This window comes from Aphis gossypii, chromosome 1, assembly GCF_020184175.1.
Source record: "Aphis gossypii isolate Hap1 chromosome 1, ASM2018417v2, whole genome shotgun sequence".
NCBI classification, from domain to species: domain Eukaryota; kingdom Metazoa; phylum Arthropoda; class Insecta; order Hemiptera; family Aphididae; genus Aphis; species Aphis gossypii.
This window is the reverse complement of record NC_065530.1, coordinates 10,983,228-11,009,378: the sequence shown is the minus strand read 5'-3', so window position 1 is coordinate 11,009,378 and position 26,151 is coordinate 10,983,228. Positions and strand designations below refer to the sequence as shown.

Sequence of the window (26,151 nt, the reverse complement as noted above, 5' to 3'; positions counted from 1 at the left end):
TTGACCCGTTGAACTCTTAAGTCGATTAAATTCTACTGGTAGGTATTAAATTAAAAACGATATAGGTAGCATATATTTTGTAGAGTATTTTGTTTGGTACTTTGACTTGAATACTTCAGTTGGTATAACACTACAGTATAATATTTTTTGTTTTAATAATTAATTACTCGTTTCTTGATTTATGATAGTGTGACAATTATTGTGTATTTGCTTTATCGTAGACATCGAGGCTGGTATGTGCACTTGCATTCTTAAAATACCATTATTTTATACATCAAGATTTTATTTCGTAAGATCAATAATATTTGATCTACAATAATATTATATTTTATTATTATTATTTTATTACTTAATATATTTATTATTTTTCATATATTCAACAACATTTAGATTATTAGCCTACTTTTAGTTATAAGTAAATACAGGTAATCATTTTTTTAAGTTAATGGATATTTTTACAGTTTTACAATATTGTTAACTTAAATTAATTTAATGAAAAAATATTATGTATTGATTCAGAATTTTTTTTTTTTAATATTGTGTGCTTTTTGTAGTGAAGATGAATTATTGATGTTTTATTTTTCAGTGTATTAACATTAACTATTTAGGAGCTTATTAGAAAAGTTGATCGCTTTTGAGTGCTATTGTTTGGTTTTCTTTTCATATGACACGATTCACAATACCTATTATAATATTTTAATTTACGAGTACAAACATACCACATTTCGGAACATCATTGATGTTTAATAGATAGAAAGTGAAAAGTTATTTTTCAGGCTTTATTTTTCTATTTATCTATTGAATTGCTAATTTTTATGTTTGCACTAGGTTTACTAGTACATATTAATCGATAAAATAAATTTTGATTTCTAAATTAATGCTTTCAATCCTCATATAAATTACTAAAAAAATATAGGTATTTAAATAACTAGTTCTATAAAAAACCATTTCAGAACCAAAATAGGTTCTAGTAAATTATCTTTTTGTTATTTTTTTCTTTTATTATTAGTATTTAAATTTTAAATATTAAATTAAGTGGAAAAAAAATTAACAGACAAATCCATTTACAATTTAAACTAAATAACTAAATTTGTGGTTTTTTTTAAGTGTCTTCTATTTATATATTATATAATATTAGTATTTCATATTTAATATGCATATTCTTAATCCAACATATCACTACACTGGAAAACTTACAGTAAATGACATTAAATAATACTTAGAATTGAAACGAGCTATTTTTTCTGAATACGTTTTTGTAATATTGTTTAGGTACATATAACTATGTATAAGTAATACATACACTATTTACGCATTTAATCGTTAAAACAATTTTATACTTGGAATTAAATTTTAAACTAAATGTAGTTATCCGTACCACTTATTATGAGGATAATAATAAGTATTAATGATGAGTTGACGGATTGTGGTTTGTTTTTACGGAGAAACACCTACACGTTTATTTCTAATCGTTTTCTTTTTGAATATTTTACCTACCTACGTCAATGCTATAAAATGCAATCCGAGTAATCATTTAGCGAATTAATGTTATATAAAGACGTTTTTTTTATAAATTATTGAAGGTGTATACGTGATGCGAAATCGATATTGCTAATTTCAACAGAAACGACATAAATAACTAATAACTATTATAAGCCATAACGGTATTCATTGTTTAACATATTATACATATTTATATTTATAATATAGGTAAATAATTTTCCAATTATCTAGTTCTAATTATTTTTTATACTCTGTTATAGTGTTATACAAGCAATTCAATAAAATATTTTCAAATATCACAAAGCCAACATTATTACGCCTATTAACGTTTGTAGAATACTTATTGTACCTATATAGTATAGTATACGTTATACGCATTTCAAAGGTTGTTAATTAACTCGTTTAAACTTATTCAATTGCAAACTTGCAAGCGATTTAACGTAAAGATTGTCGTACATTTTGTTTTTAATTAAGTATCTATACACTATACAGCCGCCAAACGACATTCTGGTGGTATATATTACTGTTATTGTAACAGTTTATTCGATTATTAGGTATAAATTTGTACAGCAGTACAGCACATTCCGATTATAGTCTCTAGCTAGACGTGTGTATAGTTGCCCTTTTGGAATTTGTGGGCATAAAAATAATATATATGTAAGCTCATAACACATTAATCTCCATCTACAGAACAACGACAACGACGACATTAGCTTGAAAATAGTCTATTTTTAGGGAGAACGCGCAGAATCATAATAATAATTGTACCCAGCACCGGGAACGTCTCTAATCATTGTCGGACTTGTTTAAATATTTATAAAAACCGTAAACAAAACGACTCCCTCATGGCCTCACGACAACTTGCACGGTCTACACGCCGTGCTACTATAATATAAAGTATCGTATTTATAAGTATTTTTTTAATTAATCAATTTTTTTTTTTGCCAAGTAGGAACGTTGACAAAAAATTTTACTTTTGTAGATAACGAAATTTTTATGATATTATAATTCTATAATGTTATTAAATTTCATTGAATACATTCCTTTAACTATAAAGTATGATAATGAATTAGTTTTGTAAAATGTATTATAAATATCAATTTCTCTAGTATTTTGTTTAAGTTTCAAACCTAAGAAAATCGTAACTTATGTTGATTTGATTTTAGTAATATTAAATTTAATAAAAATAATTTGTATATTTCAATTAGTCAGATTTAAGGATAAATGTAATTTTTTTTATTTTTTCGAAAATATATGTTATCTACCAAACTATTTTTTTTTCAAATTCGTTGGTTCATACTTACAATATCAGTATAGCAGTTGTGGCAATAGTTTTCTTTGTTTGAAATGTTCATTACAACTCAGTACTCATCGTATCAAATACAATTGTTAGTGACAATATTATCATTTATATCTGGGCATGTATAATTGATAAATGTTTAACAATTTTCATATTTTGTAATGATAAAGTCGTTTACACTTCGAAGAAAAATGTATCCTTGGTCAGAATGCAGTTAAAAGTCATTATGACACTATAATGATGTACCTTTTAAACGTAAAATATCTAGAATTTTAAATAAAAATGTTCTTTTTCAGTTAGTTATAAATTTGATAATTAATACTATATAATCAAATTTTAATTTTATTATTTTAGTAATCAAACATGTCATAAGACTGACGATTATCCATGTATCTATCATATAGACACTGAATAGTTGATATATTATAAAAATTTGCAAAAACTAAAATAGTAACATTTGAAAAGATTAATCCGTACCTATGAGCGAAAAGCGATTGCAACCATTTTTAACACTTTAGTTACTTGGTTATAGGTATACGTTTACCTACCGGTTACGCCATATGATAATATACATATTACATATAGTATACATAATATTTTTCCTTTTGTTTTTTGGCTGGTCAGACCGACAGCCAAGTCGAGAACAACGGTCGTCAATTATTATTGTTGAGGTGGGCCCGTCGTCGTGACAGTTCACGTCATTTGTGATTGGTTCGAGTCACCGCGTTATTTTTAGGTTAGTTTATTTCCGTATGAGTTTCATTAACGCCACAGCGACCGGCAGTAGAAAAAATAAGGCGCACTCCGTCCTGCGGTAATAATGTTGTAGGTATATTTACATAAAAACTCTGCTACATTATTTATTATAATTATTAATATTAAAAAATGACCATACGGCCGATAACATGATCGTGTTGTTTTGGTATTTGGTGCGATTGTTGTTGACGGCGTTCCGCAAGCCAAAACCGTAAGTACCTAAATAAAAAATAAACACTGATTTTTTCGAGTACACCGTTATACTTTACCACGTCTTATTTATAATATCACACATTATGCATGTTATACCCATTAGGCATTATGTTCCTAGCATGTATCTACGTTGTACATAGGTTGTACAATGTACATAGTAGTGTACTAATGTGTAATAATTGCAATTTTAAATTAAAAAAAAAAAATCGTCCTTGACCTCGCTAACAAAAATTCGAATAGAATCACACAAGTTTAATAGGTACTTACGTAATATTATGTATATTCTGTATACAATTTTACAATATCTGTGATATTTACTATGGTGTTGCGGAGAAAAAAATAACCCAATTCTTTACCTACTGCGTTTTTTTAAATATAATTTTCAATTTTATTTATAGATTTGTTTTGTGCATTTTTAATGGAATGTTTATCAAGCACAAAATTCAAATAAATTATTTTGGCATAAAACATTGTGTCCCGACGCAAATAAAATAGTTTAATAATATGGATATTAATATACTATTATGAGTTTTTTTTTTTACTGAAAACTTTTTTCGTTTTATAGGTCGGGCGGAAGTCATGCAATTACTTTTGGAACATCTACTCGTGCCGGTGATTCTTTGACTACCCTTACCATGAAGTCGAGTAATCACTCGGATACCGAAAGTAAGGATTATCGGGGTGGCTCATCGAGTACCGTTGGCCAAGAAGATCTGATTCCAATATTTTTGAGACGTCTTAACGACCTTAACATCAGAGTCGGAACCAGAACTAGGTTTTTGATCGAACTCGACGACGCTACGGGTGTTCAGGTATTTTATACGATTGAAAAATAATGTATGTATCTTATAATTATAATATGTAATTTTAAAATCTACTTATACAGTTCGTTGTTTATTTTTGTTGATATTCGTTATTTTTTTTTTCTAAATAATTATTGAACTAATGACTATAGACAAGTAATTGACTCTATCCTGTTAATTATATAATATATTATTCGGATTCATATTCTCTAATTTCTATTATAGTGTGACGCCGTTAAAGCTATAATCTTATGCGCCGTTCGTTGTGTCGAATTTTATAAACAAACTCGATGTCGCAGACGAACCACGTGACAATTTGGTACGTCAGTCGTCGAGTATATAATAATAGAACGGTACATTTCAATGACTACAAATGCATGTGGTTTAAAAAATAAAAAAAGTTATATTTTTGATAACAAATACACAAAGTATTGTTTTAACCAATATACGAGTAGAGAATACTAGGCATGTTGATCTATTATTATACAGTTGGATAAAAATACCTGTACATTTGGGTTAACGTGATACCATAAAATACATAGGCACCTAATAATATTTTATGGTATAACAGAGTACTGTGTTAAAAAAATAATTCAGTAACAGGAATAACCTAAATCTCTAGATACGGGTTAATTATCAGTAAACCGAAAAAGCTGCTAGTCTTACTCTAAATATTACGTACTCATAGATATTTCAAAATCTGTAAAATATTAAATGAGAAAAAATCATATAAACAATGTTTATTAAACATAGTAAACTAGGCGTAAACTGGTGGGGGGAGGCGAGTGAGGGGCAACTGCTTCCCCTTGATCTTTTGTGAAATGTATTTATTAGGTATTTTTAGTCTCTAAGTATCTTTAAGTATACGATATATCGACAAAAAATAAAGTTTGCTACCCGTAAAAATTGTCCAAGTTAAGCGTTACAAGTTAGACGAACATAGTGTGATTTATTGTTATTTATTATCGAGCAGGTTCGTTGGTACCATAACAACACAGAAGCCAACAGTGAAAGGTACCAATACATTCACGAAGGAGGGTTTTATTGTTTGGACATTGTTCCTGTGACGTTATTTGATGAAGGTCTGTGGGTGTGCACCGCGCAAAACTACGCCGGTAAATCATCGACCGCTGCTCATTTATCGCTTACCGGTGAGTACGCAAGGAATAGAATAGTTTCTATCCTAAATTCCTAATTGAATATTTTCTACCTTTATTCTGTCTTGTAAATAACACTTTTTTTTATCATTATTATACAGAATACCTAGGTATTTGAATAAAAAATATTAGTAAATAATTGGTCAAATATTATTTTATACATTGTATGTCCAATATCATTAGTTTTATTTTTTTAATCATAATATTCTTAGTGGTTTGAGGTATGCTTTTTTTTATTTGTTTGGTATTTAATGATAAGTAAATATTCACTGCTTAAAAATTAATTTATATATTTGAAAATAGCACATAAAATGTTGATTATTTTGGAGTTTAGATGTGTAAATTATCTACTCAATTTTGAAAGACTAATAATATTATTTTTATAGATATAGATATATTTTTTTTAATACTTGGTTACAAATAATGGTTATAATTTGTTTTAAAGTTTTTAATAGATTTTTATTATTTTTTTTTTCGAAATATTAAATCTTAATTGCCTACTTATATTATTATCCTTATATGAATTTGGATTATAGTTCCTAAAGCTTTCAAAAAACCGATTTTCGTTGAACAACTGAAAGCAGTGCTGACGCAACGCGGAATCGTCTCACTGGAGTGTAAGGTGATCGGCGTTCCGACTCCAAAGTTACGATGGTACAAAGACGACAAGGAGATCAAAGCCGGCGACATATTCGCGCTAACGGCGAATTCCGAAGAAGACTGCCTGGGCATATACACGTGTGAAGCAACAAATGTCATGGGCACCGCGCTGTCTACGTCAAAAATACAAGTGACTCATACGCCACTCGATGGAAACCGCGACGCAGACAGGTATGTGCCATATGGTAACGATGTGACTTTATACGTAACTAGTGTACTCGTGTACGTTTGTTACGACGAGCATTTATTTCGTTATAATTCAAATGTATTTTTTAGTCTTATACCATACGGACCGCCACCAAAGTTCGTGAAATTTTTAAAAGATGCATCCGGTAAAGTCGGCAGTGTATTGTTTTTAGAATGTCAAGGTAATTTTTTAAAAATTGTAATGACATTATATAATATATAGTTAAAAATTATATTTGAAATACTGATAATGAAAAGGGCCCAAAACTAATTTTACATTTTTACAGCTAAACTAAAAAACGTATAATTTGGTCAATTTATAGGCTTTAGTATGCTACTTGAATCCCCCCAAAAGGTATATTTTGCAGGTAGGTATGTTTTCGGGACGCAATTTGACAATATTATTCTTCTTACCTGCCATAATAGTTGTGACCAAGTCGCGTTCATAATTATAATATATCTTTGTTATGTTTGTGACTTATGATAAAATATTATCAGCATGTAAAGAATTTCATTTCAAAATTCAAAATTCAACTCATTTTTTTATTCAAGTAATCCAAGTATACATATATTTATAAATGTTTTAAAATTATTTTAAATCAATAATTATGTGTTATTAATGTGCACAAATGCATCCAAAAAAGTCCGCTTTAATATTATATTAAAAAAAAAAAAATCACTCAAATTTCAGTCAACATAATTTTAACAAAGTCATCAGTAAATTTTCTATATTTCAATAGTATTGCATGTATTTAACATTTTTAATCTTATAAAATAAATCTTATTACACTTTTTTTTTCAATTAGTTTGATTATTATAGTAAAGTTATAGTTAATAGTTAATTTTAATTTTACAATTGACAATTATAAACATTTTTATTAATTATTAATAATAATAAATAGTTTTTAAGTAGGTATGCAAAATCGTTTTAATGTTTTTTTTACATAATTTATTAATATAGTTATATAATTTTATTTATTTAAATGTGTTATGGTCGCATGTAATGCATAATATGATCAAATATACCTAGTGAAATCATACGCAGTATTAATCTATTCTGTTACCTATAAAATAGTTTGAAATAGTTAATTTTTGTTATGATTACGCTTTATTTATGCGAGTATACGACGCAAAAAAACTATCTAAAAAGTTATTATTGAGCGCAAATAAGCTATAACACTTTTTTGGTGGGATGCAAATCACCTACTGATAATAATCTCAGATGCAAGTAGTATGCACCAAATTTATAGTATATTAAACTAATATTGTGTATGAATTCAGTATAATCAAAATAAACTTATTTTTAACTGTTATTCTTATATCAATATCTAATTTTTTATTGATGAATTTTGGTTATTTTAATTTTATTAGCGTCAATGATTTTAAATATTTAGCTATAGTATTATCATTCATCGTTTATTTTCCTAGTCGAAGTACCACCATGGCCCCGAAGTATTGGATGGTACAACAATAATGGCATAGTAAACGAAGGACCGTTGTACCACCTGATGGCTGATGGTTTGGGCATGTACGGCTTAGAAATAAAATCACTTAGAGCCGATCACAGCACTACTTGGAAATGTATTGCTACCAGTTCGACGGGAGCAAAAGCTGTTACTTCCTGTGTGGTCTCGGTGTCATGTAATGTTATTTAAAATATTGTACTTTACGTCACATAAATTTATTCAACACTACAACGTATTTGAATTTTCTTTATGTCTTCTCAGACCCAAAAAATTACCGAGTGCCAAGATTTTTAGAAAGTCTAAGAGCAATAATGACCGACGAAGGTTTAGTAAGCTTTGAATGCAAAGTCATCGGATATCCCACACCACAACTCTCTTGGTTCAAAGACGGCAAGCAACTTCAACCCGGAGACGTTTATGAGTTAACTGGAAGTAAATCTTTAGGTAAAACACGAAATTACATTTAAATTGAAAAAAACGGTTGAAAATTTAAAGAGTCTATGTATATGTTATTATATCATGATTGTATTATTTAGGTAGTTATTGCTGTGTCGCCCGAAATTGTATGGGCGAAACAAGTAGCATTGCCGAACTTACGATAGAAGACATCCAAAATCAACTGAACGAAAGTGAAAAACTCCAATTAACTTCTAATACACAGCCACCACGATTTCTATTGGGACTTAAGAGTATTGAGGCTAATATAAACGAATCTTTTGTTTTTACAATCAAAGGTCGGTGCATAAAATTCTAGTGTTAAAAATAATAAATAATTCAAAGCATAGAAAATAAATAAACTATGTTTTAATTAATGTTTTGAATTAACTAACTTTTTTTACAGTTACAACTGAATCCGCGCCTTCAATTAGTTGGTATAAAGAAGACGAACAATTAACTGAATCCAATCGATATCAGTTTTCTTCTGAAGACAATGGGACATATATGCTAAGTATATTGCCACTTGAAATTGATGATCAAGCTGAATGGAAGTGTGTAGCGATCAATAAGTATGGTCAAACTGTAACGTCCAGTTTTCTGAAGTTAAATATTCCAAAAACATTCAAAAGTCCAAAATTCCTCGAGGAATTAAGAATAGCATTTTCGAACGAGGGGTCGGTCAATTTGGAGTGCAAAGTACGTGAACGCTTCAGACAGAATTTCTAAATACAAAATAATTTGTTCGTCTAATATAATATATTTATATTATCACAGGTGATTGGTGTCCCTCAACCGCAACTAAAATGGTTTAAAGATGGCCAAGAGCTAAATCCTGGTGATATGCACAAAATAATTTCAGGACAAAGTGGTACATGCTGTTTGGGAACTTATACCTGCCAGGCACACAACTGTATGGGCACGGTATCCAGTTCAGCAACACTGTTAACAATGGAAGGTAATTTCGTGTGCACTTTATTGCACAGTATATTTATTGTTTCTGAAATGAGGGAATTATTATATTTTTATTTCATTTCAGATAAGTCTACAGTCAAATCGTGCGCATCGGAAGAGTATCTATCCGTAGGAAATCCGCTTGTAAGAAATGAATCATTATCGACGATTCCTGAAGAGCGAACTAGCCAAATGGAAAAATCTTATACTATTGAAGAACCTGCTGATATATCGTTTTCATTCGATGGCAAAGAAGTAACTGTTTCGCTTTATGAAACTCCGGACTTAACGCATGATGAAGCACTGCAAATTATTGAAATGTATGCAGACGAACTTTCTGAACATATATCAGGTATTATATAATAATATATTAATTAATTATGATTTAACAAGATATTTTAAAAACTATTGTTCCTAATTTATATTTTTCTGATTAAATTGACTTGGCTTTAACATTTTAATTCACAGAAGACAATGTTGTTGATTTACCATCATTGCGAATTGTAAAAGAATCGTCGATTTCCGGACCAGTTATGATGGAAGCTTTAGTTATAGACGTACCTATCGATTTTTGTAGACAACAAATATTATCGGACACTGAAATCGATGGTGTTTCACTGACCGAAGATATAACTCTTGGAAATAACGATAAAAGTGATAGTATATGTGAAAATAGTCTGGAGTATTTTTCGGATCATTTATCGTCTGGAAATTCAAAACGTGAGATATTTTACAGTGCGAGTGAGACGACGCCTAAAAATTCATCAATGGTTGTAAAACAGCAATCTGAAAACGATGGACACCAATCTTTCCAAACACCAAAACTATTTATGTCAGACTCCGACGATCAGATTCTAACGCAATTAAAATTGGATGAGAGAATTTCACCTAATAATTCTAGACACGTAATTGGACCATTGGCTCGATCGGAAAGCAATAACACCGAAGAAGAAGTGTCTGAAACACTAGCTGAAATAGAAAACGAACCACCATTATCACATAATTATTGCGCATCTGAAATCGTAACTCAATCTGACGAAGATGGATTATATTCAACAGTACTAAATAAAATACGAGACAAGGGAATGGCAAGTGTGGTACTTAGTTCAGAAGAAGACGATGTTTTAAAAATTATTTCCAGACCAAATGTGGATGAATTTTTAAAATACATGAAAATTATTTTGGAAGGATCTATAGTAAAAATGAATACTCATGAACATTTTAATTTTACTAGTACAACGACTGAACTTGAACGTTCGATTCAAGCTCTACATTCACTTGCTTGGAAATTCATCGAAGAGACGGAAAGACACGATGTAACGGAGTTGGATAAAAACACTGCTGATAATGTTTCGAGCTTAATGACTGCAATAAATGCGAGTTTGTTAGCGTTAGAACAAATCGATGATCCATTTGGTGTTTCAGACAACGTATTAAACGAAATTCAATCATTAGTATGTTTTGATTTAGAAACACTTAACAATAGCGATCTTTCGGCTTCAGTAATTTTAGACCGTTTGTCTGACCAAATTAAAAACTTCACAATTGTTGTCAATAAGCAGGTGACCCGAGTCACAGAACAACGTATTATAGCTGTATTACGAAACACAATCGGAACTACTTTGGTGTATATTAAAACTCTACAACAGAACTGTTCTAAAATAAAATGCGTGGATATAAATTCATTGGCACCTTTATTTTCGATGGTACAGCCATTAGAAACAATTTTAAATGATATAGCTATCCTGGAAGAGGCATCAATAGATGATAACAAACCTCACCTTAAATTGAAACAAGTATTAATACCTCCAATTAGTTCTATTGCATTTTCTTTAGACAGTCTAAGTAAAGCATTAAAAAGTGATAGTTCAAACGACGATCAGGATTTGAAAGATATTTACGATAGAATAAGTGATTCAAATAACCAATTTATGATACTTGCTTCGCAAGGCATGGACAGTAATAAAATAGCTGAGTGTTTCATATCATTTACGAAACCTATTAACGATTTATGTTGTCATTTGAGACGGTTAGGCAGATCAACGGAAAATATCGTGTCTTCTGATTACGGGTCAGATGATAAACTCTTACTAGATTTTGAAACACTTTTCGATGAACTGATGATAGATATTGACACATTAATCAACAATGTAAATTTTGTCCAAGATTCCGAAAACAATATGAATCCTTTAGGATCTTTATTAGAACCTTTGCAAGATATGAAAATCGGGTTATTTCAAGTTAACCAAGTTTTACTTTCGAACCAAACCGGATCAACCATGAGTTATGAAGTAATGAGTTGTTTTGAACATTTATCTCAGCAATTAGTTCAATTAAATAATTGTATTGCAAATCAATCTATAGTAGAAGAAACAGACAAAGAAATCCCATTTGAAACTTCAATAAAAATGATGCAAAATATTCTTTTTGACGATGCTATAGATGATTTAGGTGTAAATGGAATACTTTTTGGCAGTGTTATGAAACCTCTTTTGCAACTTCAAAATCTTATTGTTTCAAAAATGGCTTCAGTAGAAAGTGATCTTAGTTTTTCAGAACATACTGATGTTACAGGTGGGGCTTGTGATACTCAATCATTGAGTTTGTCATTATCAAATAACGCACAAACAATTTTCAATAAGACTACCGATGAAAACTCTAAAAAGGTTATAATTGAATCATCAATAATAGGTAGTTCAGATAAACATTGTGAGAAACAAAATAAATTACACATAGATAATTCTGAAACCAATAAAGATTCAATAAGTTTTGAAAATAATGTTCATAATGATTTGGTTATAAAAAGAGGTTTTGAATGTGATATCGGTGACACATTTAAAGATGAAGAACCAAATATTATAACATCTGAAGATGATCGTGATAATTCTGGTTTTGAAGCACTATTTGATGAAACTGATTTAGAAACGATAAGTGATTTCGCTGAAGATGGATGTATGGATAATATCATAAATTCTAAAGTTGATCAGAAATTATCAGACTTGAGTGTAAACGATAGCGAAATCGTGGATAAGGATATCGATAACATTATCCCGGAACATGTATTAGAATCATTAGAAAAAAATAATCAACAGGAATTGGTTTTAAATTCACCAGTCGATTTATTCGATGAACTTCAAGAAACATTAAAACATATATCAGAAGTAGCAGAGGATAAATTAACTGAAATCTACGACTTGGATACTAATACATTGAACATCAATGAGTTACAAAAAAATAATTCGAAATGTAGTGATCTACATAACGATAACTCTAATAAATTTTTAAATGATTCATTAGATGTAACAAAAATTAATAATTCAACAATTATAAATTCTGATAAATTAACTAAACAAAATATAATGGAATTGTCTGAAGTGAACAATGAAGAGATGAATCAATGTAATGAGATCGATTTAAAAACAGATCAAAACGAAACATTCAAAAATAAAGATATGTGCATTAGTGATCAAGATACTTACAAAAAAGAACAAGTATTTGAAATAGGACATGATGTAAATTTTATTGAGAATGTAGAATGTTTGGACTCAGATAAATCAATATCTAATAACACAATTATTACAGTCAATGAAATTTCTGATTCAAATGAAGTTAAAATGAAAGAAGTTGATAATACCAACAATTTGGAAACTACAATTAATCTACTCGAATCTACGAGTGGAAATGTTTCGCAAATAGTTGATGTAGATGTGCCAGATGAAAGTACATCCAGTTTCAAAAATGAAGTTTTGGATTCTTTGCTATTGAAAAAATCAAATTCTAATGAATCTATTAAAAATATAAAAATTGTTTCCAGTGAAGATATGATTGATCCTAAAAAGTTAAATGAGTCAGAGAAACTGAATATATTAAGTAATGATAATGATACTGCAAATAAAGATACATTGTTGATAAAAGAAATTGAAGAACCGTCTATCGCAGACAATGTTTCTTATGATTCAGTTTCACAAGATACTAGTGCCATAAATGAAATTGATTCTATTTATAATGCAGGGACCGATATGAATATTCAATTTTCACAAACTAGAATTGAAGAAGAATTTAACATGGAAAAGGATAATAAATTGATTCCAATTGACAAAAGCACTAATGCAATAGAATTAAATAAAGTATTAGTAACATCGGTGGAAGAAAAAAATGATGCTAAATTAGAAACTAATTTAATGATTGGAAATCAAGATACTTCGATTGTTGAAGAAATATCAAATGACATAAAACAAAATGATGATAAAGAATTAATAAATAAAATTAATTGCGATGTTGAAGAAAAAGAAACACCTACCACAGAACTAGCTTCGTCTATAGAACCTATAGGTTATATTAATTTAATGACAGACTTAGAAGATGATATTATTAGAGACGTCACTGAAAAACAAAATAGCGGTGACAAAAATTTAAATTCTGGTACATTTGAAATAGATCAAAACATTAATTTTGATAAAATATTACACCAAGATTTACAACCAAACATAAATACAACTTCTGTAAGTGATAATAAACAAATTGTTAATAATTTTACTATAAGTGAAAACATCGCGAATTCAACAACAGAATTAAATGTTAATCAAACTGAAGAATATATTCAAAATCTACCCAACCAATTTATTGATGAAATACAAAATCATAAAAATGAAAGTGAATTAATTAATGAAGAAACTTTAGAAAATGTCCAACAAGAGCGTTTTACTGTTCAACAAAATAACATATTTTTGCAGCAATCTAATAACGAATTAAAAGCTGACGATGATTTAAATGAGCAATGTGAAACTTTATCAGAAATTAAAGAGAATAATGAAGTAGAATTTATTGATTCAAAAAAAGTTTTGCCAACAGAGATCATTTACTCGGAAGATGTGATTGATATTAAAAATGTTGAACAGTTTGTTATTGATAATTCGAACCGTATTGATGATTTATCAATAACACCAAGTAACGTTGACAACGGTGTTCATATGCCAGTTACTGAAGTGCCTGAAGTGGCTAGATTAAATGTATTAGATGAACAATTAGTAATAGTGAGTTTAAATGCTGAAAAATCAGAAAAAAATAAAAAGGAATGTGATAGTACAATTGAAAATAATGACATAATTGATAATATCGAAATTCAATTTAAAAATGGTCAAACTAATGATTTTGAAAATACAGGTTATTTGACTTTAAATGAAAAAGAAAAGAGTTCCGAAGAGAAATATTCTGACAACGATATTACAGAAATATCAATGAACGATAATGAAAATTCTATCAATACATTAAATAAGTCTCTCGATAATTTGAAACAATCTAATAATATAGATAATAATAATACAAATCTATTGGAAAGTACATTAATTAATAATAAAATAATTACTTTGGAGAACATTCAACCAACTGATCAATATAAATTTGAAGAAAGTCATGTTGAAATACAATTCAAAGATAATATTGATTCTAGAAATGAAAATTCCACAGTTTTAGATGATAAAGATAACATTATAAATAACTTAGAAAATTTAGAAAGTAAAAATGAAATTTTTTACTTCCCAGATGAGGTTATCAAGAACGACGAAGAAAAATCTTGGTGTGAAATTCAAAATATACAAAATGATGGATCCAATATATCACCAAATATTGAACAAACTACTACCTTAATACATAATAATAATGAAATGATTTCAGTATCCAACACTCAACCTCTAGATACAGTTGTTATTGAGTTTGAAAATATCAAAGAACAGAATGCGATAGAATTAAATATTCTCGAATCCACGAATACAGCAGTTTTAGAAAATACAACTGATACAGTAGTAATAACAAATCGTCTGACCAGTGAAGCAGAAATAGCTTCTAATGATAAAAATAATTTAATTTATGATGTAAATAAAGACAAATCTATCACAAAAGATTATATTGAAACTCATACTACAAAATTAATTGATGAAAAATCTAATTCTGTCAGCAATGAAGACGGTTTGAAGAATAATAGTGATATTTTAAAAGCAATGAATAATTTCCATACAGAAAATAATAAAGAAAAAATATTGACAAATTCACAGTTGTCTGATGAAAGTCAAGTCGAAGTATCTTTAACTGAAAATGATTGTGCCACAATTATTGTTGACTTAGAAACAACAAAAATAAACAATGAAAAGAAAGTAGATAGTTGTAAAACTCCTGTTTCTGAAAATTACATAACTAAACAAGAAAGTCCGTTATTGGTCAATGAAAATACAGGAAATTGTAAAGAAATTGCAAGTCTCCCAAATGTATGTATTGAAATCTTGAATGAAAATAACGTAAACCAGCAAAACAAATTTAATGAATGTCAAAAAGATGTTATCTTAGAGAACTCTGACATTTTGAACACAGTTTCACACGAACAATCTGAAATAACTAATACAATAACCAATGTTGAGAAATCAAATAGAAATGAAGATGATTTAGAAATAAACAAAAGAAGTGAACAGAACCATAATAAAAATGAAACAGATAAAAAAGAAATTCCAATTGTAATCGATTCATGCAAGTCTATGGAAAATAAAGAAATTCTCGTTTTTAATAAAAATCAGTCATTTAGGTTATGTGATACAAACATTGAAAATGTGAATGAAAATTTAAAAACTGATTTAGAAATTAATCGAGAAATTATTGAAAACAATTTTGTAAAGCCGCTGGCCATTAAAAATAATTTGGAAGGTATAGGAAATATAAAAAATGATGAAATACATATGGAAGACATAAATATTTTAAAGAATCTTGAAACATCAGCGAATGAATTAGAAACAATTATCGACAATACTCCAAGAGTTAACTCTAATGATAGTAAAAAACTAAAAGAAAATTTAACTATTGAAACATTACCAAACGTAGAAGATGAATTAAATACTTTATTAGAAACTCCTAAAAATGAATATCTATTAATCAATAAAGAAATTGGTAGTAAATTGATAGAGAGCTCTAATATTGATTTGTCTGTTAATGAAAGTTTGCAGATTGACACTGATACAGATATTATAGCTGAACACAATAATACTTTCGCAACAGAAGAACAAAATATGTCAGTTGACAGTACGGAAAAAGTAAATGTAATGACTGAAGATCATCCTGATAAAAATCTTAGTGATAAAAGTAATTCAGGTTTAATTGAAGTTCAAGGAAACGAAGAAAGTAATACTATAAACGAGAATGAAGAAAATGAACACTCCATAATAAAACTTGAGAGCATAAATATCGATGAAGATAAATTGACAAACGTAGTCGAAATAAATGATAAAATTGATATTATGACTGCTGTAGAAAATAATTCCAATCTTTTAAATGATTCTATGGTTGAAGACGGAATCACTTATTTGTCAAATGGAGAATCATTAAATTCTCTTTCTATAACGCCAAAATTGCATTATACAGAAAAAATCGCCGCTAATCAAAGCGAATGCGTAATGTTAGAAGATACAAATATATTGAAACAGAATGAACCTAACGCTACAGAAAATGTTGACCAATATGCACAAGTGGAACACGAATTAAACATCGCCGCTATCGGAAACATAATAATAGATTATGATAGTGTAAAAGAACATTCAGTAACTACAGATAACGAAAAAAAATGTGTAGAGAATGCAACTATTGCTGTAATTTTAGATGATCATTCGTTTAAAATCGTTTCGACCAATGTGGATGTAATAGAAGCGCCTATTACAGATACGATTATAAGAAATGAACACACTGTAACTAATGAACAATTAGAAAATTCAATAAAAGGAACAACGCTTTTATGTGAAAACAAAAATTCTAATATTTTGACGGTTGATGATGTAACTGAAAATTCAGATAATGTTGTCACAGAAAATGTTCAATGTGAAATCGGATCCATGAATAAACCGACAGAAATGTTGAATGAAGACATTGATAAGCAAGGTAATTTAGTATTAAAACAAGATCAGAACGAAGAAGTAGTTGATAAATTACAGCAATCTTTAAAAAAATCAAATAAAATATGTGAATCTTTAGTATTATCTAAAGATGAAAATGACACAACAGAAGAGGTTCAAAGTGATGTTGGAAGTAAGAAAAAGAAATCAAGTTTACAATCGGAAGATAAAAAATCACTTTCACCAGATAAAACAAAAAACACAACAAGTATTAGTGAAAAAGAAATCGATAAAACGACAAATATCGATATAAGTATTGAAGAAAAAAATAAAAATCTTTCAGATGAAAACAATGATATTAAGAAAGCGGAAGTTAAACTGAGTAAATTAGAACCAGAAATTGCTTCAGCTAATAATAGAATTACAGAAGAAATAATCGAAAAAGATGTTTCAACTGATGATAAAAATAAAAATAAAACAAATAATGAAACAGATAACAACGATAAAAAATTGAATGATAAAGAAGTAGAATTGGATAAGACCAAACGTGGAAGTAAGAAAAAGAAATCAAGTCTTTCATCAGAACATAAAAAATCACCTTCACCAGATAAAACAAAAAATATCCATATAAGTATTGAAGAAAAAAATAAAAAACTATCAGATGAAAATAATGATAATAAGAAAGCAGAAGTTAAAATGAGTAAATTAGAACCAGAAATTACTTCAGAAAATGATAAAACTACAGAAGAAATAGTCGAAAAAATTGTTTCAACTGATGATAAAAATAAAAATAAAACAAATAATGAAACAGATAACAACGAAGAAAAATTGAATGATAATAAAGAAGAATTGGATAGGACCAAACGTGGAAGTAAGAAAAAGAAACCAAATCTCTCATCAGAACATAAAAAATCACCTTCACCAGATAAAACAAAAAGTAATACAAGTGTTACTGAAAAAGAAATTGATAAAACAAAAAATATCGATATAAGTATTGAAGAAAAAAATAAAAAAATATCAGATGAAAATAATGATAATAAGAAAGCAGAAGTTAAAATGAGTGAATTAGAACCAGAAATTACTTCAGAAAATGATAAAACTACAGAAAAAATAGCCGAAAAAGTTGTTTCAACTGATGATAAAAATAAAAATAAAACAAATAATGAAACAGATAACAAAGAAGAAAAATTGAATGATAGTAAAGAAGAATTGGATAGGACCAAACGCGGAAGTAAGAAAAAGAAATCAAGTCTTTCATCAGAACATAAAAAATCACCGTCACCAGATAAAACAAAAAATATCACAAGTGTTAGTGAAAAGGAAATTGATAAAACAAAAAATATTGATATAAATATTGAAGAAAAAAATAAAAAACTGTCAGATGAAAATAATGATAATAAGAAAACAGAAGTTAAAATGAGTCAATTAGAACCGGAAATTGCTTTAGATAATGATAGAAGTACAGAAGAAATAATTGAAAAAGATATTTCGACTGATGATAAAAATAAAAATCAGAAGAATGACAAAATAGTAAGAAATGACACAGAATTTACTGAAAGTGAAATAGAATTGAATAAGACCAAACGTGGAAGTAAGAAAAAGAAACCAAATCTCTCATCAGAACATAAAAAATCACCTTCACCAGATAAAACAAAAAGTAATACAAGTGTTACTGAAAAAGAAATTGATAAAACAAAAAATATCGATATAAGTATTGAAGAAAAAAATAAAAAAATATCAGATGAAAATAATGATAATAAGAAAGCAGAAGTTAAAATGAGTGAATTAGAACCAGAAATTACTTCAGAAAATGATAAAACTACAGAAAAAATAGCCGAAAAAGTTGTTTCAACTGATGATAAAAATAAAAATAAAACAAATAATGAAACAGATAACAACGAAGAAAAATTAAATGATAATAAAGAAGAATTGGATAAGACCAAACGTGGAAGTAAGAAAAAGAAATCAAGTTTACAATCGGAAGATAGAAAATCACTTTCACCAGATAAAACAAAAATTAATACTAGTGTTAGTGAAAAGGAAATTGATAAATCAAAAAATATCGATATAAATATTGAAGAAAAAAATAAAAAACTATCAGATGAAAATAATGATAATAAGAAAGCAGAAGTTAAAATGAGTAAATTAGAACCAGAAATTACTTCAGAAAATGATAAAACTACAAAAGAAATAATCGAAAAAGTTGTTTCAACTGATGATAAAAATAAAAATAAAACAAATAATGAAACAGATAATAACGAAGAAAAATTGAATGATAATAAAGAAGAATTGGATAAGACCAAACGTGGAAGTAAGAAAAAGAAACCAAATCTCTCATCAGAACATAAAAAATCACCTTCACCAGATAAAACAAAAATTAATACAAGTGTTAGTGAAAAGGAAATTGATAAATCAAAAAATATCGATATAAATATTGAAGAAAAAAATAAAAACCTGTCAAATGACAATAACGATACTAAAAAACTTGAAACTAAATTAGAATCAGTAGTTTCCGTAGAGGATATTAAAAATAACACCGAAAAGTCTGAAAATAACATATCAATAAAAGATACAAAGCAGGAAAATGACAAATTATTTTCAAATGAAAAAGAATTGATGGAAAAAAATGAAGAAAGTGACGAGAAAAATCGAGGAAGTAACGAAAAGAATGAAAGAACAGAATCTGAAAAAAATAAAAAATTATCAATTGAATATGATAATAAAAGCATTGAAAAAGAAGAAATAAAATTAGATAAATCAGGATCAGAAATAGCTCTTGACATCAATAAAAATAAAGAAAATATAATTGAAAAAGACGTTTCAACTGAAAATCTAAACGCAAGTCAGGAGGATTATGAAATTGCTATAGAAAATAATAAAAAAACAACTGAAAATAATATTGAAAAAGACAAGATAAAAAGAGGAAGTAAGATAAATAAATCAAGTTCACTATCTAACATAAAAAAGTCACCTTCGCCAGAAGACACAAAAAATAGTTTAAGCATTAATGACAAAACAGCTGAATCAACAAAAATTAGCGATTACAGTTTTGAAGAAAAAAATCAAAAACTTTCAGAACATTATAATGACACTGAAAATTTAGAAATTAAACTAGATGAATTTGAACCAAAAATGTCTTCAGAAAATAATAAGAACAAGATAGAAATGATTGAAAAAGACATTTCTGTTAATGATAAAAATAAAAATCAGAAAAATAATGACATCGATACAGATGACAAGAAATTATTGGAATATGGAAATGATAAGAAAAACAAAATAAGTCCAGAGCCTGAAATCAAAAAATTATCTTCACCAGATACCTCAAATAATAATATAAATGTAATTGAAAATGAAATTGACGCGAAAATTATCGATGGAACAATCGAAGACAACAATATTCAAATATCAGAGGATAATAAAGATACTGAACAAGTTGAAACTAAGTTTAAATTAAAAACAGCTGAAGATAATAATACAAATACGACAAAAAAAATTGAAAAAGACGTTTCAAATAATACTCCAATTAAAAATCAGAATAATGACGACATTGGTAAAGACGATGAAATAAAACCAACAGAAAATTGTGTAGAAATTAATAGCACAAAACGAGAAAGTAAAAGAAATAAACGAAGTCCACAATTAAATGGTAAAAAGTCAACTTCAACTTCACAAAACATAACAGAGCATATTACAATTCAATCTCTAGACGAAAACGATAGTATCATTGAGTTAGAACAACTGGAAGACAAGAGTGATGAATCAAAGTTTCTAGAAGAATTTATACAAACACCGGAACATAAAGAAGTTACACCACTTGCGTTCCAGGAATTATCTACTAACAATTACAAGTCCACCGATTGTTGTCAATCTGAAATTTTCCGGGTAGATACTACTTGGAAAGGAATGGACAGAAAACAGACAGACGAGACACGTTCCTTCGTCGACGTCTTAATTGACGAGGAAGAACACCGCGTAGCGAAAAATTGCTTTACAACAAACAAAAGAGAGTTAAAATCATCAGGGTTGATAGAACTTAATGATATTAGTGTATCAGAAGTCCCGAGTTTAAGCAAACGTCCGGTAAATCGCCATCTACTGGATGTGACAGACCCACATAAGTTACGCCCGAATACTTTGGCGTATAGATCTGTAACGCCGGACCCATTGTCTACGTACAGATCTCTAACACCTGACCATCTGACTTCGTATAGATCTCTTACACCAGATGGTCCACCATACAGAACATGTCTAACAACGAGGTCTAAGTACGCGACATCGACAAGATATGCGGGTTCATCAGATAGAGAACTATATGGTGGTAGCAGCAGTAGCCGCAGCAGCAGAAGCAGTAGCCGATCTATGAGTCCTTATCCATCAGAGTCAAGGATTTCAGCACGAAATCTTTGGCCCACTGGTGTAGAGGCATACCGATGCCTTTCGGAAACATCCATTCCTCTTAGCTCAAGGCTTTTGGAAGAAGAGAAGATTTCCGGTTGGCCCTACACAAGTTACAGCGTGACCACTCGAAGACGAAGGGGCTCCGACAGTTTCCTGCATGATTCAGCAGTGCGAGACGGAGGTTATTATTCAAGTTGGAGATTGTCTAATAGTAGGTCTTCCACGTACGGTGCTACTGAGGATCTATGCCAAACAAAGGTAACGACTACACGAAATAATAATTATATTTTTAACAATGATTTCACTCAAATGTATTTTCCCTTATTTTTCTTATTTGTGTCCCATTGTAGGAGGCGTTTAAAGATCTATATTTCTGCGTTAGAATGATAGACCAAACAGTGTCATCTGGCGCTCGAGTCAAGTTCTGGTGCAGTGTCATCGGATATCCAGAACCTCGTGTTCAGTGGTATCGAGATGGTCAGAAACTCAACAGTTTTACATATAACTCTTCTGCGAGGTGAGTGCGGGACAAAACCACAATGGGATGAATAGAATTAAAAATTTAGAATAGCATTCATAAAAACTTTCTTACTCTTTACAAATTCTTAAAATTATAAATAATTAATTATTTAACTATTGAAGCTCATATTAAAAATATATATATTATATTATATACTACGAATTATATTGTCATTTAAAATTCATTTTATATATTATTCAAATAGTACCTATGTCGGCTATATCCTACAACGACAAAAATAATAATTATAACATTATTCACCATTTGTTAACATTTATCGTATTGCAGATATCAGACAAAATATGACGGTGGTTTGGCACAACTGATCATCGACAACGCTCAGAGTGGCGATTCTGGCGAGTATACGTGTGTGGCTGCTAACAGTCGTGACCGGATATCCACCACTGGGTTCCTGACTGTGTATACTTCACCATCGGTGTTTAGGAAACCGCTACTACAGCCTTCTCTGTCGGTAGACAATATCGAATACAGTCGTGGGGCTTACTCTAGGACCAGTCATGATTTCCGGTTACCTGCAAACGCCAAGTTCGATTTTGGTAGCCGGAGGTTTGGAAGTGACTTGGTGAGTAGGCGCCCTGAATACCCGAAGTTCGTATCTAGCATAATCGCCGACGATGTGGCGACGTGTGGTGGAACGATTGCCCTCCAAGTCCGGGTACAAGGTCAGTATAAGTCATTTCATATGTATCAACTTCTTTGAAATGGAATATAGTTAATTATATAAATATTAGGTACGTATATACAAGCCATTTAAATTTTTTCAGAATATTTATTAAATATCTTTTTTTATAATACTTTATTCCCTTTGTTTACAAAAGATAAATCAATATAACACTTACTAATCAAATTAATAGGTTAATTTTATTTCTCTTATATAGTTAAGTGTTTATTCTATCAATTGTGTATATTATATAAGTTCGCTAAAACATTATTTAGCACAAAAAAAAAGTTACTCGCACAAATTTACTGTGGACAAAATTTTAAAACCCGAACGCGAAGGTTAGGTTAGGTTAGCGTTCCCGAACCAAGGGTCGCAACTCGCGGTTTTGATTAAAATGTTCATACTTTATTATTTTTTTTTATTTTTTTATTTATTTATTATGTATTTCTTGTATTTTATTAAAATGCAATGATAAAATTGATTATAATAAAAATATTATTTGTTGGAATACTTGATTTTTTTTTTTTAGTTGGGGGTCGTGGACCCAATAAAGATTAAATTTATGGGTCGCCATTGCAAAAATTTTGAGAAACACTGGGTTAGGTTATATTTTTATATAATACTATATTATAGGTGTAAACTATTCACGTTGCAGGTTCTCCGGTGCCGAATGTGACGTGGATGCGTGAATCTAGGCCACTACCACGTTTATCGGGCAAGTACGTTTACCTAGACGAAGGTGGGCTGTACACGCTGCTGATAATGGATAGCACGGCCCGAGATGGCGGAACTTACGTATGCCGCTCGTGCAACCTTTATGGGGTGGCGGACGCGGAAAAGGCAGTAAGGGTGGTGTCGCCACACGATTACACAGACCGCAGGGGTGTGAAGCCTGCCATTATCGTGTCAAGACCTAATGATCGACTAAACGTGGCCATCGGCGAGGACATTACTGTCACCCTCCGGGTGGCTGGTGAACCAAAACCAAAAGGTACCTATATTTATAGTAAGGGCGTGGACTCGAAGCGGGCACAAATGTCGACCATGTTATAGTTAATTATAATAATTTACCTATCATATAATAGGTATATAGTGTTGTGTGGATTAGAAACGATTTTTTTCATCACTATAGTCTGATGAAAATATCGATTTATCGGAATAAATAAAAAAAAATTTTGATATTATTATTAAAAATAACAATATACCTAATATTGCATAAAATGTTTAAATGTATAATATCATTGTTTATTAATTTATTTAATGAAATAAACGAGTGAATGTATTGGAGAATAACACAAATATTAATTAAGTAGATAAACGAGAAAAAATATTCTTAAAATAATAAGAAGAATTAAATAATAAACAAAAAAATATGACAAACATTAGTATGTATTACGTTTCAAAAAACTGTAACTTACATAATCGATGTGACCAGAAATTTGAGTGACGGATGAATTCTGAGAAGAATAAAATATTTTGAGATATTATTTTATTGCATAACAGTTGATATTTAAAAAAGAAACATTAAACAAATGTAGGTATTTATCTTTAGTGATAGTACCTAATTTGTAATTAGTAATTAGTAGTGTAATTTATATACTTGTATATTATATTATAGTATTAATACCAATCGTTGATTGTAATAATTCAGAAAATTCAGTCAATCTAACGATTGAATAAACACGATCGTTAATTATTACTATAAATTGTACTGTCTGTACTATTGGGCTCCTAGCCAGTTCATAATAATAATTATAAAAAAAAATAGATCACACAACGTCATAACCTAACTAAGCAACTGAGCATAATAATTTCTCAATTTTTATATTCACTAAACTTGACATTCTTAGTACTGCACGTCTGCACTATACATAAATATTAGAATATACCTAATAATGTGATTCTTCTCTTTGAGTCTCAATGAATATAACGATATAACTTATATTGAAAACGGTCCAGTAAAGATTTTGAGTTTATGTAGAACACAAATAAAAAAAAATCATTTATTCATGCACATACATGTACAGATATAATAATATTTATGTGTTTAACATCATGTAAACGTGTTATAAATGTGCTTAACGTTTCGTTCCAGTCATATGGATGAGAGGATCGAGAGACGTGACATTCTTCGATCGATCGTCAAAGGAAACGGTCAACGACTACGTGATGCTGTCGATCAAAAAGGCGCAACCGTCGGACGCCGGGACGTATTTTATTATCGCTAAAAACGTGTATGGGTCTGATAGGGCGTTTGTCACCGTCGGGGTAAGTGATCGTATCAGCAGCTGGGCCTCGCCGAACAGGTCCCGGTAGGGAAGTGTCGTGATATGTTATAAATTATAACTTATAATATATTGTTATTATAAACTATAATATGTTGTTTTTTCACGGTATCAAAAATCACTATCTCTCTCTCTCTTTCGATCCGTTTGATATTTAAATATATGAATAATTGTTGTAGCCTGCCGTTCGAATAATATAATATGTAATATATTATTATTATCATAATATACACCAGTTGTAATATAGCCAACCAAAGCGGAGTTTTTCTTTTTTTTTCTTCACTAATAAAAATTAACCAAAAACAAATATTCCATTTAATCGTGACTTAATGTTATGTGATATTATTATTGAGGTAATAATATAAATAATATATTTATGTACATTAGCCGAAATGGTTTGTCTTACAAGCACTGTACATAATAATTTATATTAATAGAATATTATCAGCACATTGGAGCTCGATCGTCGATCGACAGACCGAGATCTATGTGCAAGAATATAGTTACGTCACGATTTCCTCCTATCCTCGTTCCGAAAGCTCTATAGCTTATAATCTACCGAATTTGTCCGAATAACAGGTTCTGTTGGAGTGCGAAATCGTGTTTTTCAGAAACCGTTCAATCAGATCAAAATGGCCAAAGCACAGCTATATATATATCACAATATGACGTAGGTATCTAAAATATACCTATCTACATAGTAAAATATATTGAGCGGATCGCTTTGTATGTGAGCTCGTATAATGTGGCTATTATTTAAAATTTTAATAAATTACTATATGAAGTGTATTTTATTTTTTATCGTTACATAAATTATATTACTACTTTACCAATGCATTTTTTTTCCTATGAATAAAACAATACGTAATCGTTATGTTTTTTTTATGTTAATTATGATGTGCACAATCAATAATGACAACAGAATAGATGTATATTAAATAGGTAACCTATAAAATCATTATTATATA

At 29.3% G+C, this 26,151-nt stretch overlaps 1 protein-coding gene across 4 annotated transcripts in view; it reads left to right on the top strand.

Annotated features, from left to right (window-relative positions):
- LOC114128407 (uncharacterized) overlaps nt 1–26,151 on the top strand; it is a 102,904-nt gene that overhangs the window by 13,291 nt on the left and 63,462 nt on the right. For 3 of the 4 annotated variants that reach the window (XM_050207822.1, XM_050207819.1, XM_050207811.1), the window contains exons 2-16: nt 4,338–4,584; nt 5,549–5,726; nt 6,269–6,563; nt 6,669–6,760; nt 8,007–8,219; nt 8,306–8,488; nt 8,581–8,778; nt 8,886–9,178; nt 9,257–9,437; nt 9,519–9,785; nt 9,902–21,954; nt 22,047–22,213; nt 22,505–22,899; nt 23,554–23,889; nt 24,994–25,166. In XM_050207822.1, the coding sequence (XP_050063779.1) occupies nt 4,338–4,584; nt 5,549–5,726; nt 6,269–6,563; nt 6,669–6,760; nt 8,007–8,219; nt 8,306–8,488; nt 8,581–8,778; nt 8,886–9,178; nt 9,257–9,437; nt 9,519–9,785; nt 9,902–21,954; nt 22,047–22,213; nt 22,505–22,899; nt 23,554–23,889; nt 24,994–25,166 (15,271 nt within the window). Of the gene's footprint in view, nt 1–3,627; nt 3,771–4,337; nt 4,585–5,548; nt 5,727–6,268; nt 6,564–6,668; nt 6,761–8,006; nt 8,220–8,305; nt 8,489–8,580; nt 8,779–8,885; nt 9,179–9,256; nt 9,438–9,518; nt 9,786–9,901; nt 21,955–22,046; nt 22,214–22,504; nt 22,900–23,553; nt 23,890–24,993; nt 25,167–26,151 lie in introns of those variants that run through there. The other variant, XM_050207813.1, reaches the window with a different exon arrangement.